This window comes from Hemitrygon akajei, chromosome 11 (genome assembly GCF_048418815.1).
Source record: "Hemitrygon akajei chromosome 11, sHemAka1.3, whole genome shotgun sequence".
In the NCBI taxonomy this organism is placed as follows: Eukaryota; Metazoa; Chordata; class Chondrichthyes; order Myliobatiformes; family Dasyatidae; genus Hemitrygon; species Hemitrygon akajei.
The window spans coordinates 49,889,226-49,903,790 of record NC_133134.1 but is presented as its reverse complement, the minus strand read 5'-3'; the positions used below and the strand labels follow the sequence as shown (position 1 = coordinate 49,903,790).

Here is a 14,565-nt window from a genome sequence, read left to right as displayed (position 1 = left end):
TAGCTGTACCCTTCCTTACACTACAGTTGACAGGACTTCATCAGCACCCGTATGTAAGATTTCAACTGAAACAGATAATCTCCCCCCCACCCCCATGCTGATTGACCCAATAAATACCTCCAACATATTGTTGCTCCAGATTCTAGCATCTGCAGTCTCATGTCTTGTTTCACCAGATTGTATTCCCTTTCCCACACTTTACTCTCTCTCCATCTCCTACCCAAAGCAAAGATAGGGTAGCACTACCTACCCCTCCAACTTCCATATTCAACGGACCAATTTCTGGCACATTCAATGAGATGCTACTAGCAATATTTCAAATGGACTGTTGCCTCCTTGACCTACTGGTTAGTTACAGGCAGAATTAGACCAAATAGCCCCTTCAGCTTGCCCTATCATTTAATCATTGCTGCCCTTCCTCTGGCCTCAACCTCCTCTCATGAGCTGGTAAGCAAAACTTCCAACTGTGTTGGAGACAGACTTGCTCATTGCCTGTAATGTGTGTTTTGAAACAGATTTCATTGCATTGCTATGATTCATGAACACAAGGTTACAACACATTGAAAAAATAACCAAGTCATAAAAGAGCAAATTATTCAGCTGGATAAACAGGAATTTATTATGAATCACATATCTCTTACAGTATTTCCCATCTTTGATACAAGAACACCATTGTAAAACATGAAAATAAGTGCAATCTGCCATTATATCTAAATGTTATAAGGTACTCAAACCATAAGCAGTTAATTTCAGAATACATTAAACTTAATGTACATGTGGTAAAATGAATGCTAATTAATCAGTGTAGCGTATTGGAGTACATACAAAGAAAACCACACAACACAAAGTAATGATATCATATTCTCAAGGTAACTGGTACTCTGCACATACAAGGTCACCAATGAAGAAATACAGTTTTGAAATATTAATACTTTAGTAATGTGAACTTCTGTTTCATCTATATTTATTTTTCTTTGCTTACAAAGGTAGGTTGGATTAAATTGGCAATCTGTTTTCAGCATGTTTAATTTAATGATTTTTAATCAGTGAATGCCCAAAATGTTGATATCTGTGTAATCAACTTGTGTCATTGTCCAACACAAATAAAAAGTTAAGCAACACACACAAAATGCTGGTGGAACGCAGCAGGCCAGGCCGCATCTATAGGGAGAAGCGCTGTCGACGTTTCGGGCCGAGACCCTTCATCAGGAGTCCTATTGAAGGGTCTCGGCCCAAAACGTTGACAGTGCTTCTCCCTATAGAGCGGCCTGGCCTGCTGTGTTCCACCAGCATATTGTGTGTTGCTTGAATTTCCAGCATCTGCAGATTTCCTCGTGTTTGCTAAAAAAAAGTTAAGATTGCAAATATGTAATACAAAATAAGCAGTGAGAATACACATCAATAAATTAGTCATACAGATACAATATATTAACTATTTTGTAAATGTATATGATCATTAACTCATACTCTTTGGAGGCATTTAAACCTTAATTAGAATATTGAGTTTATCAATTTAAAACATCAAGCATAAAGTTCATGCTGATAGCAACAATTCATTTTGCTGTGATCATTAAACTGAAATTTTATTTATTGTCTACACCAACATACTGGTTACTCAAGAAAGAAGAAACAAAAAGTAGCCTTTTTCATGACTTCAGGAAATTGTACAGTGCTTATAACCCATGAATTATTTTTGAGATCCAGTCACTATTGTAATATAGGAAATAAGGCAGCAAATTTATATAGCAAACTTCCAGAAACAATGACAAAATAACTTAAAAATATCCAAATTATCTATTTTATTCCTTGAAGAATAAATATTGGCAAGTACATCAGGGTGAATGGCTCTGCTTTCTAGAAATGTCACTGGATATTTTAATTCAAGAAAGCCAATTCAACATTTCATCCAAAAAACACATTAGTCACTGGAGTTAATCTACTGTGCTAGCCTGAATCCTATGGTTCAGGCCCTGAAATGAGTCTTAAACTATAACCTTATGACTCAGACTAAAGTATGACAGCCAACCAAGGCAGAAAAATTACTGTGCATTGTTTTTGCAACTTCAGCCATTAGTTTTCTGTTGTAATTTGTATAGTGAATAATTTTACTTATTAAGGAATAATAAATAGTATTGTAGATCTTTTCCCACATATTAAAATAACCTGCTCAATACTGGCAATCAATCACTTAAGGCCATTCGGCATATGTTCAGCCACAGCTGCAGAAATATTGTATTGGTAAAGATGGCACATTGACACAATATAATCACTAATCAGAGCTTCTTGATTTCCCAATGTTTCTTTTCTTTCTTTAATAAATGAGTTGACCTGTTTTAAAGAGGAAACTTATTTTCTCCATAACTCTTTTCAAAGGTGCACTTAAGCTTCTTTGCTCAGCCAGGTTTCTTCATTAATAAAGATCTAGGAGGAGCAATAAGTTTGTAATTAAATGCAACTAAAATGCTTCTTTATATTGTACTTAGCATAATTTTAAACAATACACCATATACAAATTATAATACAGACCAAGGTTCACAGTATTCATCATTGATTGCCTAATAGAAACCCTATTCTTAAAATCAGCTTCTGTGAATGTCATTTTTGAGTACTCTTAACACATTAAGTATTTAAAAATTATGCAATTTGTGAAAAATACTTTTCAGAATGTCAAAACAATTTATAATAAAAATAAATCCTAGCAAATCCATCAAAATGCATTTTCTGTCATCTTTTTTCCAAATCTGGGATGATCATATTTTGTGGTTTGAAATATTAGGGTCAATTACCACCTACTTATCTATATTTGACTTGTGCACATAAAAGGATTATCACATTTTATATAATTACATCTCCCTAAATTATTTTAGTCTAAAATTGGAGTGCAACAATACCTGGAAGCAGTAAGCAAAACATATTGTTGTAAGTCCATCTTTATCTTACATTCCTCCAGCATCATACAAATATGGTGCATTCCAGTTAATTGGTCCATCAGTTAATCAGAGCAGCTGCTTATTTGGAACAACTCTTAAAGAACAAACACTAACCAAGAAATAGTCAGCATTTATTTGGGACTCTATATGTTGCTTAGTGGGGACAGGACACTGTTGCTGAGCAGTTTTCTAACTAGCATCAGTTGCGCAAACTCTACGACCATTACGCACTACACTGTTTTTGAATAGCTGCATGTTTGTGTTCAAAAAGCAGTGATAGTTGGCAAGAAATAAGCAGCATGACCATTTTGAAAGTGCAATTCTTCAACACACATCTAACTTCAAACATAACCGGTCCCATACATTCTAACCCTTATTTTCTATTCTTCAACCTTTACACTTCACTTTCTACAGTCCCTTTCTATCCTCACTTTCTATTCATTCCTTTCCTCCCCAAGGACGTGGAAAGTGATCCTTATGTGAACTACATTAGTAAATGTGCATGGTTTTAAATGTAAACCAAAGGACAGTAGTGGAACCCATATTATTGCCACAACATTTACAAGTTGAACCAGTGTCCAAACTGAAAATTCAAGTAGTGCATGAAGTCAATAGACAATAGGTGCAGAAGTAGACCATTCGGTCCTTCGAGCCTGCACCGCCATTTTGAGATCATGGCTGATCAACTACTATCAATACCCGGTTCCTGCCTTGTCCCCATATCCCTTGATTCCCCTATCCATAAGATACCTATCTAGCTCCTTCTTGAAAGCATCCAGAGAATTGGCCTCCACTACCTTCTGAGGCAGTGCATTCCAGACACCCACAACTCTCTGGGAGAAGAAGTTTTTCCTTAACTCTGTCCTAAATGACCTACCCCTTATTCTCAAACCATGCCCTCTGGTACTGGACTCTCCCAGCATCTGGAACATATTTCCTGCCTCTATCTTGTCCAATCCCTTAATAATCTTATATGTTTCAATCAGATCCCCTCTCAGTCTCCTTAATTCCAGCATGTACAAGCCCAGTCTCTCTAACCTCTCTGCGTAAGACAGTCCAGTCATCCCAGGAATTAACCTCGTGAATCTACGCTGCACTTCCTCTACAGCCAGGATGTCCTTCCTTAACCCTGGAGACCAAAACTGTACACAATACTCCAGGTGTGGTCTCACCAGGGCTCTGTACAAATGCAAGAGGATTTCCTTGCTCTTGTACTCAATTCCCTTTGTAATAAAGGCCAACATTCCATTAGCCTTCTTCACTGCCTGCTGCACTTGCTCATTCACCTTCAGTGACTGATGAACAAGGACTCCTAGATCTCTTTGTATTTCTCCCTTACCTAACTCTACACCGTTCAGATAATAATCTGCCTTCCTGTTCTTACTCCCAAAGTGGATAACCTCACACTTATTCACATTAAACGTCATCTGCCAAGTATCTGCCCACTCACCCAGCCTATCCAAGTCACCCTGAATTCTCCTAACATCCTCATCACATGTCACACTGCCACCCAGCTTAGTATCATCAGCAAATTTGCTGATGTTATTTTCAATGCCTTCATCCAAATCGTTGACGTAAATTGTAAACAGCTGTGGTCCCAATACCGAGCCCTGTGGCACCCCACTAGTCACCACCTGCCATTCCGAGAAACACCCATTCACCGCTACCCTTTGCTTTCTATCTGCCAAGCAGTTTTCTATCCATGTCAATGTCTTCCCCCCGATGCCCTGAGCTTTGATTTTACCCACCAATCTCCTATGTGGGACCTTATCAAATGCCTTCTGAAAATCGAGGTACACTACATCCACTGGATCTCCCCCATCTAACTTCCTGGTTACATCCTCGAAAAACTCCAACAGATTAGTCAAGCATGATTTACCCTTGGTAAATCCATGCTGGCTCGGCCCAATCCTATCACTGCTATCTAGATATGCCACTATTTCATCCTTAATAATGGACTCTAGCATCTTCCCCACCACCAATGTCAGGCTGACAGGTAGATAGTTCTGTTTTCTCCCTCCCTCCTTTCTTAAAAAGTGGGATAACATTAGCCATTCTCCACTCCTCAGGAACCGATCCTGAATCTAAGGAACATTGGAAAATGATTACCAATGCATCCGCAATTTCCAGAGCCACCTCCTTTAGTACCCTAGGATGCAGACCATCTGGACCTGGGGATTTGTCAGCCTTCAGTCCCATCAGTCTTCTCATCACCGTTTCCTTCCTAATGTCAATCTGTTTCATTTCCTCTGTTACCCTATGTCCTTGGCCCATCCATACATCTGGGAGATTGCTTGTGTCTTCCTTAGTGAAAACAGATCTACTCATTAAATTCTAATGCCATTTCTCTGTTTCCCATAACAATTTCACCCAATTCATTCTTCAAGGGCCCAACATTGTTCTTAACTATCTTCTTTCTCTTCACATACCTAAAAAAGCTTTTGCTATCTTCCTTTATATTCCTGGCTAGCTTGCGTTCGTACCTCATTTTTTCTCCCCGTATTGCCTTTTTAGTTAAGTTCTGTTGTTCCTTAAAAACTTCCCAATCATCTTTCCTCCCACTCATCTTAGGTCTGTCATACTTCCTTTTTTTTTAATGCTATGCAATCTCTGACTTCCTTTGTCAACCACTGTGGCCCCTTTCCCCCCTTTGAATTCTTCCTTCTCTGGGGGATGAACTGATTTTGCACCTTGTGCATTTTTCCCAAGAATACCTGCCATTGCTGTTCCACTGTCTTTTCTGCTAGGCTATCCGTCCAGTCAACTTTGGCCAGCTCCTCCCTCATGGCTCCATAGTTTCCCCTGTTCAACTGCAACACTGACACCTCCGAGCTGCCCTTATCCTTCTCAAATTGCAGATAAAAACTTATCATATTATGATCACTACCTCCTAATGGCTCATTTACTGCAAGATCGCTTATCAAATCCTGTTCATTACATAACACTAAATCCAGAATAGCCTTGTCCCTGGTCGGCTCTCGTACAAGCTGCTCCAAGAAAGCATCCCGTAGGCACTCTACAAACTCCCTATCCTGGGGTCCAGCACCAACCTGATTCTCCCAGTTCACCTGCATGTTGAAATCCCCCATAACTACTGCGACATTACCTTTGCCACATGCCAATGTTAACTCCCTATTCAACTTGCACCCAATATCCATGCTACTGTTTGGTGGCCTGTAGACAACACCCATTTGGGTCCTTTTGCCCTTACTGTTCCTCAATTCTATCCACACAGACTCTACTTCTCCTGACCCTATGTCCCCCCTTGCAAAGGACTGAATCTCATTCCTCACCAACAGGGCCACCTCTGCCCATATTTCTGTCCCTACGATAGCACGTATACCCTTGTACATTCATTTCCCAGGTCTGATCTCCCTGCAGCCATGTCTCCGTTATCCCAACAACATCATAGTTACCCATTCGCACCTGGGCTTCAAGCTCATCCACCTTATTTCTGACACTTCGTGCATTCAGATATAGAATTTTTAGCCCATTTCTCCTCTCTCTGTTTGAATCGCTGCCTATTGTGCTTAACCCAGCTCCCCGAACTCCCATCGGGCTATACGCCCCTAGAAATTTGTTGTCCTTCTTAAATTTACTTATTCTTTCAACACATTTAACTCCATGTTCCGTCAGACCATCCCTCTGTACATGTGTCCTCCTTATCACTTGTTCCGCCTCACCTTTCTCTACTACACACTTAATATTCCGGAACCGTGTAGTCCCCACCTGTCCTTTATTCCTCTTCTCGCTATCCTCTCTCACATTCTGGATCCCCGCCCCCTGCAAATTTAGTTTAAACCCCCCCCCCCCCCCCGAGAAGCACTAGCAAACTTCCCTGCAAGAATGTTAGTACCGCTCCAGTTCAGGTGTAAACCGTCCCTTCGGAACAGATCCCACTTTCCCTGGAACAAAGCCCAATTATCTACAAACCTGAAGCCCTCCCTCCTGCACCATCCTCTCAGCCACGTATTAATCTTTATAATCCTTCTGTTCCTTGCCTCACTCGCACGTGGCACAGGTAGCAATCCTGAGATTGTTACCCTGGGGGTCCTGCTCTTCAGCTTCGCACCTAACTCCCTGAACTCCCTACGCAGGACCCCCTCACTCATCCTACCCACGTTATTGGTCCCTACATGGACCACAACATCTGGATTCTTGCCCTCCCTTTCGAGAATAACCTGCACCCGATCTGAGATGTCTCGGACCCCGGTACCAGGGAAGCAACATACCATCCGAGACTCCCGATCTTCCCCACAAAATCTCCTATCCGCCCCCCTGACTATAGAATCCCCTCATTTATAGTCCTCTCATTTATAAAACTGTTTGAAATCCCTTTGGAAGAATTTTGACTTTAAGTGTTGGCTGTTGGGATTTTGTGGACGTAACTCCATAATAACCCCATTTGATTTGAATGATTACATATAATTTTACTTTCTTTAATACAATGGGTATTAATTTTGGAAAGGGGAATTGAGTTTCTTCTCTAATATACTCTTGCAAATATATTGAGTTATATTTGAAAATCCTTACTGAAACTGCAGACTTACCATTGCCAGATTCCAACGTATACAAAGACCTTAAAACCTATTCCACTCAGGTATAAGATTTACTTAACTTTGTATATCTTTAAAAAAAAATAAATAGTTGTATATCTACAAGCAATTGGCAATCAGGTGGAAATCAGCAGCAGTGTTATTTTCAACCCTTAATTTCCCATGATCATATATACAAATTCTATTAGAATTCACACTGAGGAAACAATTATTTAGAATATAACTTAAATATTAATTATAATATTGAAAGGATTCTAAAGCTGCCAGATAATTAGGGTTGTGCACTCTGCTCTAACAAAGCAATATCTTATTTTATTTGCATTCACAGTTAAATAAAATACAACTTCAGGAGAGACTTTTCAAGTTAAAGGCATTCTAATTTGGGACCATTATTATTTCTGTATGTGAACAGTATTCTATTTTACAAATCAAGTTTTTAATTTGTAATTTAAAATCCTTGTACTGAATTAATAGATGTTAGTAAGTTTGCTCAATAAAATACATTGATGAACTGTATATTAAAACCCACTGCAATAAATCTTAATGTTTTTCATGAGGGTGAGTGAAGATCCTCATTTATTGCTATCAATATAATTCTGCATTACTTTATCACATCATTATTTTACAATATGAAGAATATTGAAATGCACATTTTAGAAACTAAATATATGGTCAAACTTCAGAACTTTTGATTAGCAAGAGATGAAAACATTTGCAGTAAATAAATCATTGATTTTACAATTTACCATTAGCTGCTGTATCTCATTCTGTAAAAATATTCTTTAAGTTCATCATCACTAAAGTTATCATGTCCTTTCTTTAGACGTCTAACCCTGCTCACACTGATGATGTCTTTCAGTTTTTGTTTGATTATCTTCAAAGGTCCTGGTTTGTTTCCCAAAGGCTGCCCCAATAACAGTACGCTTCCTGCATGTCTGTTTTGTTCAAATAAGGCAGCTGGAATAAAAAATGGGGATATTAGTAATTTATTTTTTAAGAACATTAATATTCTTTCACTATCTGACAAACAGTAAAAACAATAAATTACCATTAGCTATGTATATTATGTTATCAACAGATTCTGGCATAGTTCCAGAGGACTGGAAAATTGGAAATGTAACTCCACTCTTCAAGAAAGTGGGAAGGAAAAAGAAAGGAAACTATAGGCCAGTTAGTCTGACCTCAGTGGTTGAGATGTTGGAGTTAATTGTTAAGGATGAGGTTTTGGAGTACTTGGAGGCACATGATAAAATAGGTCCAAGTCAGCATGGTTTCCTCAAGGGAAAATTGTGCCTGACAAATCTGTTGGAATTCTTTGAGGAAATAACAAGTAGGATAGACTTAGAAAACACAAAGTGCACTGCAGATGCTGTGCTCAAATCAACACGTACAAACAAGCTGGATGAACTCAGCAGGTTGGGCAGCATCTGTGGAAATGAGCAGTCAACGTTTTGGGCCGAGACCCTTCATCAGGACTGAAGAAGGAGGGGGCAGGAACCCTATAAAGAATGTGGGGGGGGGGGGGGGGGAAGGTGCAGGTGAAAAACCAATCAGAGGAAAGATCAAGGGGTGGGGGAGGGGAAGCAGGGAGGGGATAGGCCGGAGAGGTGAAGAAGGAATGTAAGTGCTAAGTGCTACACCTGTCCCGACACCTCCTCTCATACCACCATTCAGGGCCCCAAACAGTCCTCCCAGGTGAGGCAACACTTACCACCCCTCACCCATCAGGTTCTTGAACAAAAAGGGATAGCTACTCGCATTTAAGGACTCAGTTATATTGTATTTCATGCTTGTTATTTATTGCTATGTTTATATCTGCATATGCACTGTTTGATTACAGTTAACAATTCCTGATGGTTACAGCTTACAGTTATTGTTCTATAGCAACCTCTTTGCCCTGGAGGAGCCCTTGAAATAACTTTCAGGTCTCAGGGAACCCCTGCGTAAAACCTATTATATCTACAGCTCACTGTACGTTAGCCTGATCAGTAAGTTGTAGATATAATAATCCAAAAATAATTGTCAATTCTCTTTTTGAGTAGTGAATGAATTTTGAGCCAACCTTGCTTGAAAAAAAAACAGGTAGTTAAGCTTAGTTTACTTTTCTTTAAATTAATCTCTTTCTTTCCTTTCCATAAATTTTAAAAACTCATAAGGCAAACATAATAAATTTCTTTTAAATAACTGGCTTAGGCCAAAATGGGATTTAGTTTTTCTAAACGTGAGCTTGGTAGATTTAGTTTAAATAAAGGTTGTAAGTTGATTTTAATTAATGATATTCACAACTTGAAAATTAAAAACCATAAACCGAAGGCATATAAATAACTAAATGAGAAAACTGCAAAAAAAATGAACAGTTCACAATACAATTCACTCCTAACCTACACAAACCACCTTTTGCAATGTTTACAACAACAGCAAAATGGCAGGCCAGCAGCTGAGTTGTGGCGCATTAAAATTCCTTCTTTAGAATGAAAATTTCCCTCCAATTTTCAACTATACTGGTAGAGTTAGTTTGCTCCCTTAAGTCATTCGTCAGCGCGCAAGGGGAAGCTGGGGAAGGTTATTCAGGAGGGAGAAGCTGACATCATAGCCCAAGTTGGGCAAGTCCATTCAAAGCTTGAAAAACACAACTTCACGCACCTCATCAGCTTACTGTCCTCCCTTCATGCATCACAACACTCACCAATTATCAGTCTACCATCTTCCCCCCCCCCCCCCCACCATGCAATACAGCGCTCACCAATTATCAACAGCCTCCCCTAAAACTGAGAGATGGACTTAACGAAACAAGCACGGTCCTACTGTGCACTGCCATACTGGGCTGAGAGACCTCTAACGAGATTGCCAATAGTGCTGCTCGGTCACTGCCCACCACTGCGAGTGCTAGCACCACACGTCATGCAAAATTCAAAAAACGCCGTGTTTTTTTTAAACCACGATCTCTCGCGGAACCCCTAGTGACCCCTCATAGCAGCTCCGGTTGAGAAACACTGTTCTATAGATTTGCTAAGTATGCCCACAGAGAAAGAATCTCAGGCCAGCAGTGCCTTTGGGCTCCTCCAAAAATATGTGGGAAGAACCACCAGCTGCGGCTGTCCACAAAATTCCAGGTGTACGGAGCTGCCGTCGTCACAACATTGCTATACGGCTCCGAAGTCTGGGTTTTGTACCATAAGCAAATCTGTTTGCTCGAGCACTTCCATCAATGCTGCCTCCACTCCATCATGGATATCAGCTGGCAGGATCGTGTCTCCAATGATGGAAAAGGCTCAAAGTCCAAGCATTTGCTACTTTGCTGCTCTAGCAGCTCTGCTGGCCAGGTGACGTGCCTCACAAGGACAACTCCAGGTTACCAAAAGCTGTTCTCTATGGAGAACTCTCAGGGCAAGAGAGATCGTGGTGCCCCATGCAAGAGGTACAAAGACCAACTTAAACAGCAGCTCTCTCGGGCAAATATAGAGGTCAACGAGTGGCAGAACCTGGCTTGTGACAGAGACTGCTGGAGTACGCTGATCCATGGAGCAGTCAAGAATTTTGAAGAACCCAGAAGAGCGACTGCTGAAGAGGAGACGTAGGATTCTACTACCCAAGCACCTGCGTCCGTGTCCCTACTGCTCCAGTCTGCAGATCCAGAATTGCCTCCACACTTACCAACGATCATGCCGCCACTCCTGAGGATTCTTTTTCCCTCCTGATCTTCGCAAGTGAAGAACTTAGCCATCACCATAGTCTTCCACTTTGTACTCTGTCTGACACATTTTTGCCCACTCACTCAGATTGTCTTAATCCCTTTGAAGCCTTTTTGCATTCTTGGCACTGCTCAGGTTCCCACCTTGTTGCATCTCATCAACAAACTTTGAGATAATATATTTGGTCCATTGATGTAGATTGCAAACATTTGGCCCCACACACTGATCTTGGTGGTACCCATAGCAAGGATCCATTTATTCTTACTTTCTCTATATAACCGCAGTTCTGACATGTTCCCACCTTGTTTTTCAGCCTCAAGAGCAGCATTTAAACTATTTAAAAGGGACCTCGGGGCAACCTCTTTGTAGACAGGGTGGTGTATAGATGGAACAAGCTGCTGGACAAAATAATTGAAGCATATACTATAACATTTAAAAAGACATTTGGATAAGTACATGGATAGGAAAGGTTGTATGCGGACCACGTGTGCAAATGTGATTAGCTTAGGTGACTGAAGTGCCATTAATCTACTCTATTAGATACATCCTCAATAGACTAACAGATTTTAATTTCACAAATCCACTTCAAGTCTGCTCAGTTATTTTCTAAATGTCTTGAAATCAAATCCTTAGCAACAGACTCCAGCACATTTTCTACTACCAATGTCATGCTAATAGATCGGTAGCTCACTGCCTTCTTTCTTCCATTTTTAAAAGTGAGGTCACATTTACCGCTCTTCAATCTGCAAGAGCCATTCCAGATTTATTCATGCGCTTAACAAATTTAACCTGTCAAATCAAAGTACATTTGTGGATAGGCAAAGGTACAATTTACACAAATTACAGAAAAGCTGTATAGGATTACAAGCAATTCATCATTATTTTCTACAAGTTATCATATAAAATATAGCAATTTAAATTAATTATTCATAACTGGCAATAGGAAGACTTACTGGTGAATGCAATCACATTCTCAGTGCTATTTCTTAACTCCAGAATGACGTTTGGGTGTAATGGATGAACCATATAAAGATTATAACTTTTCTCAGAGAAACCTTCCTGCAACTGAGAAAATAAAAATTAACAAATTATTTTAGAAGAGGACCTATAGAAAGGTGTATGGGGATGAAGTTAGATGAGATGCTTTATTAGAGAAAAAAAATCCAATGAATCAAATTTCTCTTGCGTTATGATTCTATACAAAAAATTAAAACATTAAAGAGACTGGAAAGAAAAAAATGAATAAAATGTCAAATATATAAGAGGCAACATTCTTCAAAATAGAATGGATACATAGTAGGAAAGTGATTGCTAGATACAAAGTATTCATTGGCATTAGACATGGAAGTATATACAGTCGGCCCTCCTTATCCGCGGGGGATTGGTTCCGGGACCCCCCGCAGATACCAAAAATTGTGGATGCTCAAGTCGGTGGACTTTAGGACCTAGCGGAGCACTGGAGCTTATTTAACCTGTCTCAGCGCGGTGGACTTTAGGACCCGGCGGAGCTCGGGACCCGCTGCCCGCAGTGTTTGTTCCGGAAAATGATCACCATTGAAAGTAAAGTGGAAATAATAAAGCGATCGGAAAGAGGTGAAACGCCATCGGTCATTGAAAAAGCATTAGGCTACAGTAGGTCAACGATCAGAACAATTTTAAAGGATAAAGTGAGAATAACGGAGCATGTGAAGGCCCTGCCCTGATGAAAGCTACAATTATTACTAAGCAACGCAGTGGTTTATTTATTGAAATACATACATTTCTTAAGTGTTTTATATGCATAGAAAGGTAAAATATATACTATATACTAAGACAAATGTTTGACCAACTGATGCTAAGTAATACCCAATGTACCTGTTCTGACTTAGAATATTTCCGGACTTTTTTTCAATTCCCAATCCACGGTAACCTATGCACATCCTCCCGCACACTTTAAATCATCTCTAGATTACTTATCCTAATACAATGTAAATACTATGTAAATAGTTGTTATACTGTATTGTTCAGGGAATAATGACAACACCTGTATATGCTCAAACAACAAGGGCTGGAGAGAGAACTTCCGGGTTTTCCCAATCCGCAGTTGGTTGAATCCACGCATGCAGAACCCACGGATAAGTAGGGCTGACTGTACACAGATAGGATTCTCACTTCCTCTGGGGAACCATCAATCCTGCACATACCCCATTACACTGGTGCCAAGAGTATGATTAAATTGATGTTCACTGTTCTGACCCTTACTAAATTAATACTTTGGCTGTATCTAAGCCAGCAGTCCATCACTTATTCAGCATGCAATTAAGATAGATTAAGGCATCACAATTAATCCTATTCTCATCCTTATCTGATGACCCTACAAATCTAAGGATATTCAATCAGCCTTTTGACCAGAGGGACTGCAGCACATCTTTGTTGCCCATTTGCTAGAATCAAAAGATGCAATTTCACATACATTGTAAGTTTAGGGCTAATCACAGTAGTGTCTCTATAGTGTAAAATGATCATGGGTCAAGATATCTGAGGATCAACACAGAAATAAACACAGCCCAAAATTACATATTTTTAAGAGTAAACCCCAAGATTGACTTTGCTTTCAGTTCTTTACTGGACCATTAGAAAGTATGGCACTTCTTATATATTTTCCAAGTAGTGTTTGTAATAAAGTAAAATATTAGTAATGAATACATATGGCATAACACCTATTTCTGATGGTATGAAAATGCTTTACTGCACTGTCAGAATATCAAAGTTGAACATTCTAGTTGCAACCTTTTATTTGTACAATTCTATCTAAAAAGGTTGAGTAAACAACAATCTGAGCAGTTAAATATGTACAACAACACACACAAAATGCTGATGGAACACAGCAGGCCAGGCAGCATCTATAGGGAGAAGCGCTGTCGACGTTTCGGGCCGAGACCCTTCGTCAGGACTAACCAAAAGGAAAGATAGTTAAATATGTAGGTGTTTATGCTATTAATAATAGCTAAAATAATCAGCTTTAATTATTAATTGAGCAGAGTAGTAAATTATTTTCTTTTAATACTTACAGAAACATTGTTTTGTGTTGGAAGTTCACCCCAGAAAAGAAACATTGACCGGGACATGGTGTTAATGGAAGATGGTTTTGGACAGTTCTCCCTGCATATTAATTCTTCTTCCCATAGTATTTTGCCACTTTTACCATCCACAATGATAACCTAGAGAACAAATCAATTTCATGTTTTGATATTCCTAGCAAAAAATATAAATCAGGTCTTAAAAACTACCCTAAATTAATGTTAATCTTATTATTTAACTTCATATGATTAGTAGCTGCTTTATGCTCTTCTACCAGACAGAAATTCCTCCTTTTCCAATTCTGTCTACTCTTCTGTCCCTACAAAC

General features: G+C 39.5%; 1 protein-coding gene across 3 annotated transcripts in view; it reads right to left on the bottom strand.

Moving 5' to 3' along the window:
• Positions 1-1,239: 1,239 nt before the first annotated feature.
• Positions 1,240-14,565, bottom strand: part of fam234a (family with sequence similarity 234 member A) — a 32,667-nt gene continuing 19,341 nt past the window's right edge. For all 3 annotated transcript variants that reach the window (XM_073060816.1, XM_073060815.1, XM_073060817.1), the window contains exons 10-13: positions 14,229-14,378; positions 12,132-12,243; positions 8,233-8,443; positions 1,240-2,421 (exon numbers count right to left, since the gene is read on the bottom strand). In XM_073060816.1, the coding sequence (XP_072916917.1) occupies positions 8,235-8,443; positions 12,132-12,243; positions 14,229-14,378 (471 nt within the window). In that variant the 3' untranslated portion in view covers positions 1,240-2,421; positions 8,233-8,234. The remainder of the gene's footprint in view (positions 2,422-8,232; positions 8,444-12,131; positions 12,244-14,228; positions 14,379-14,565) is intronic.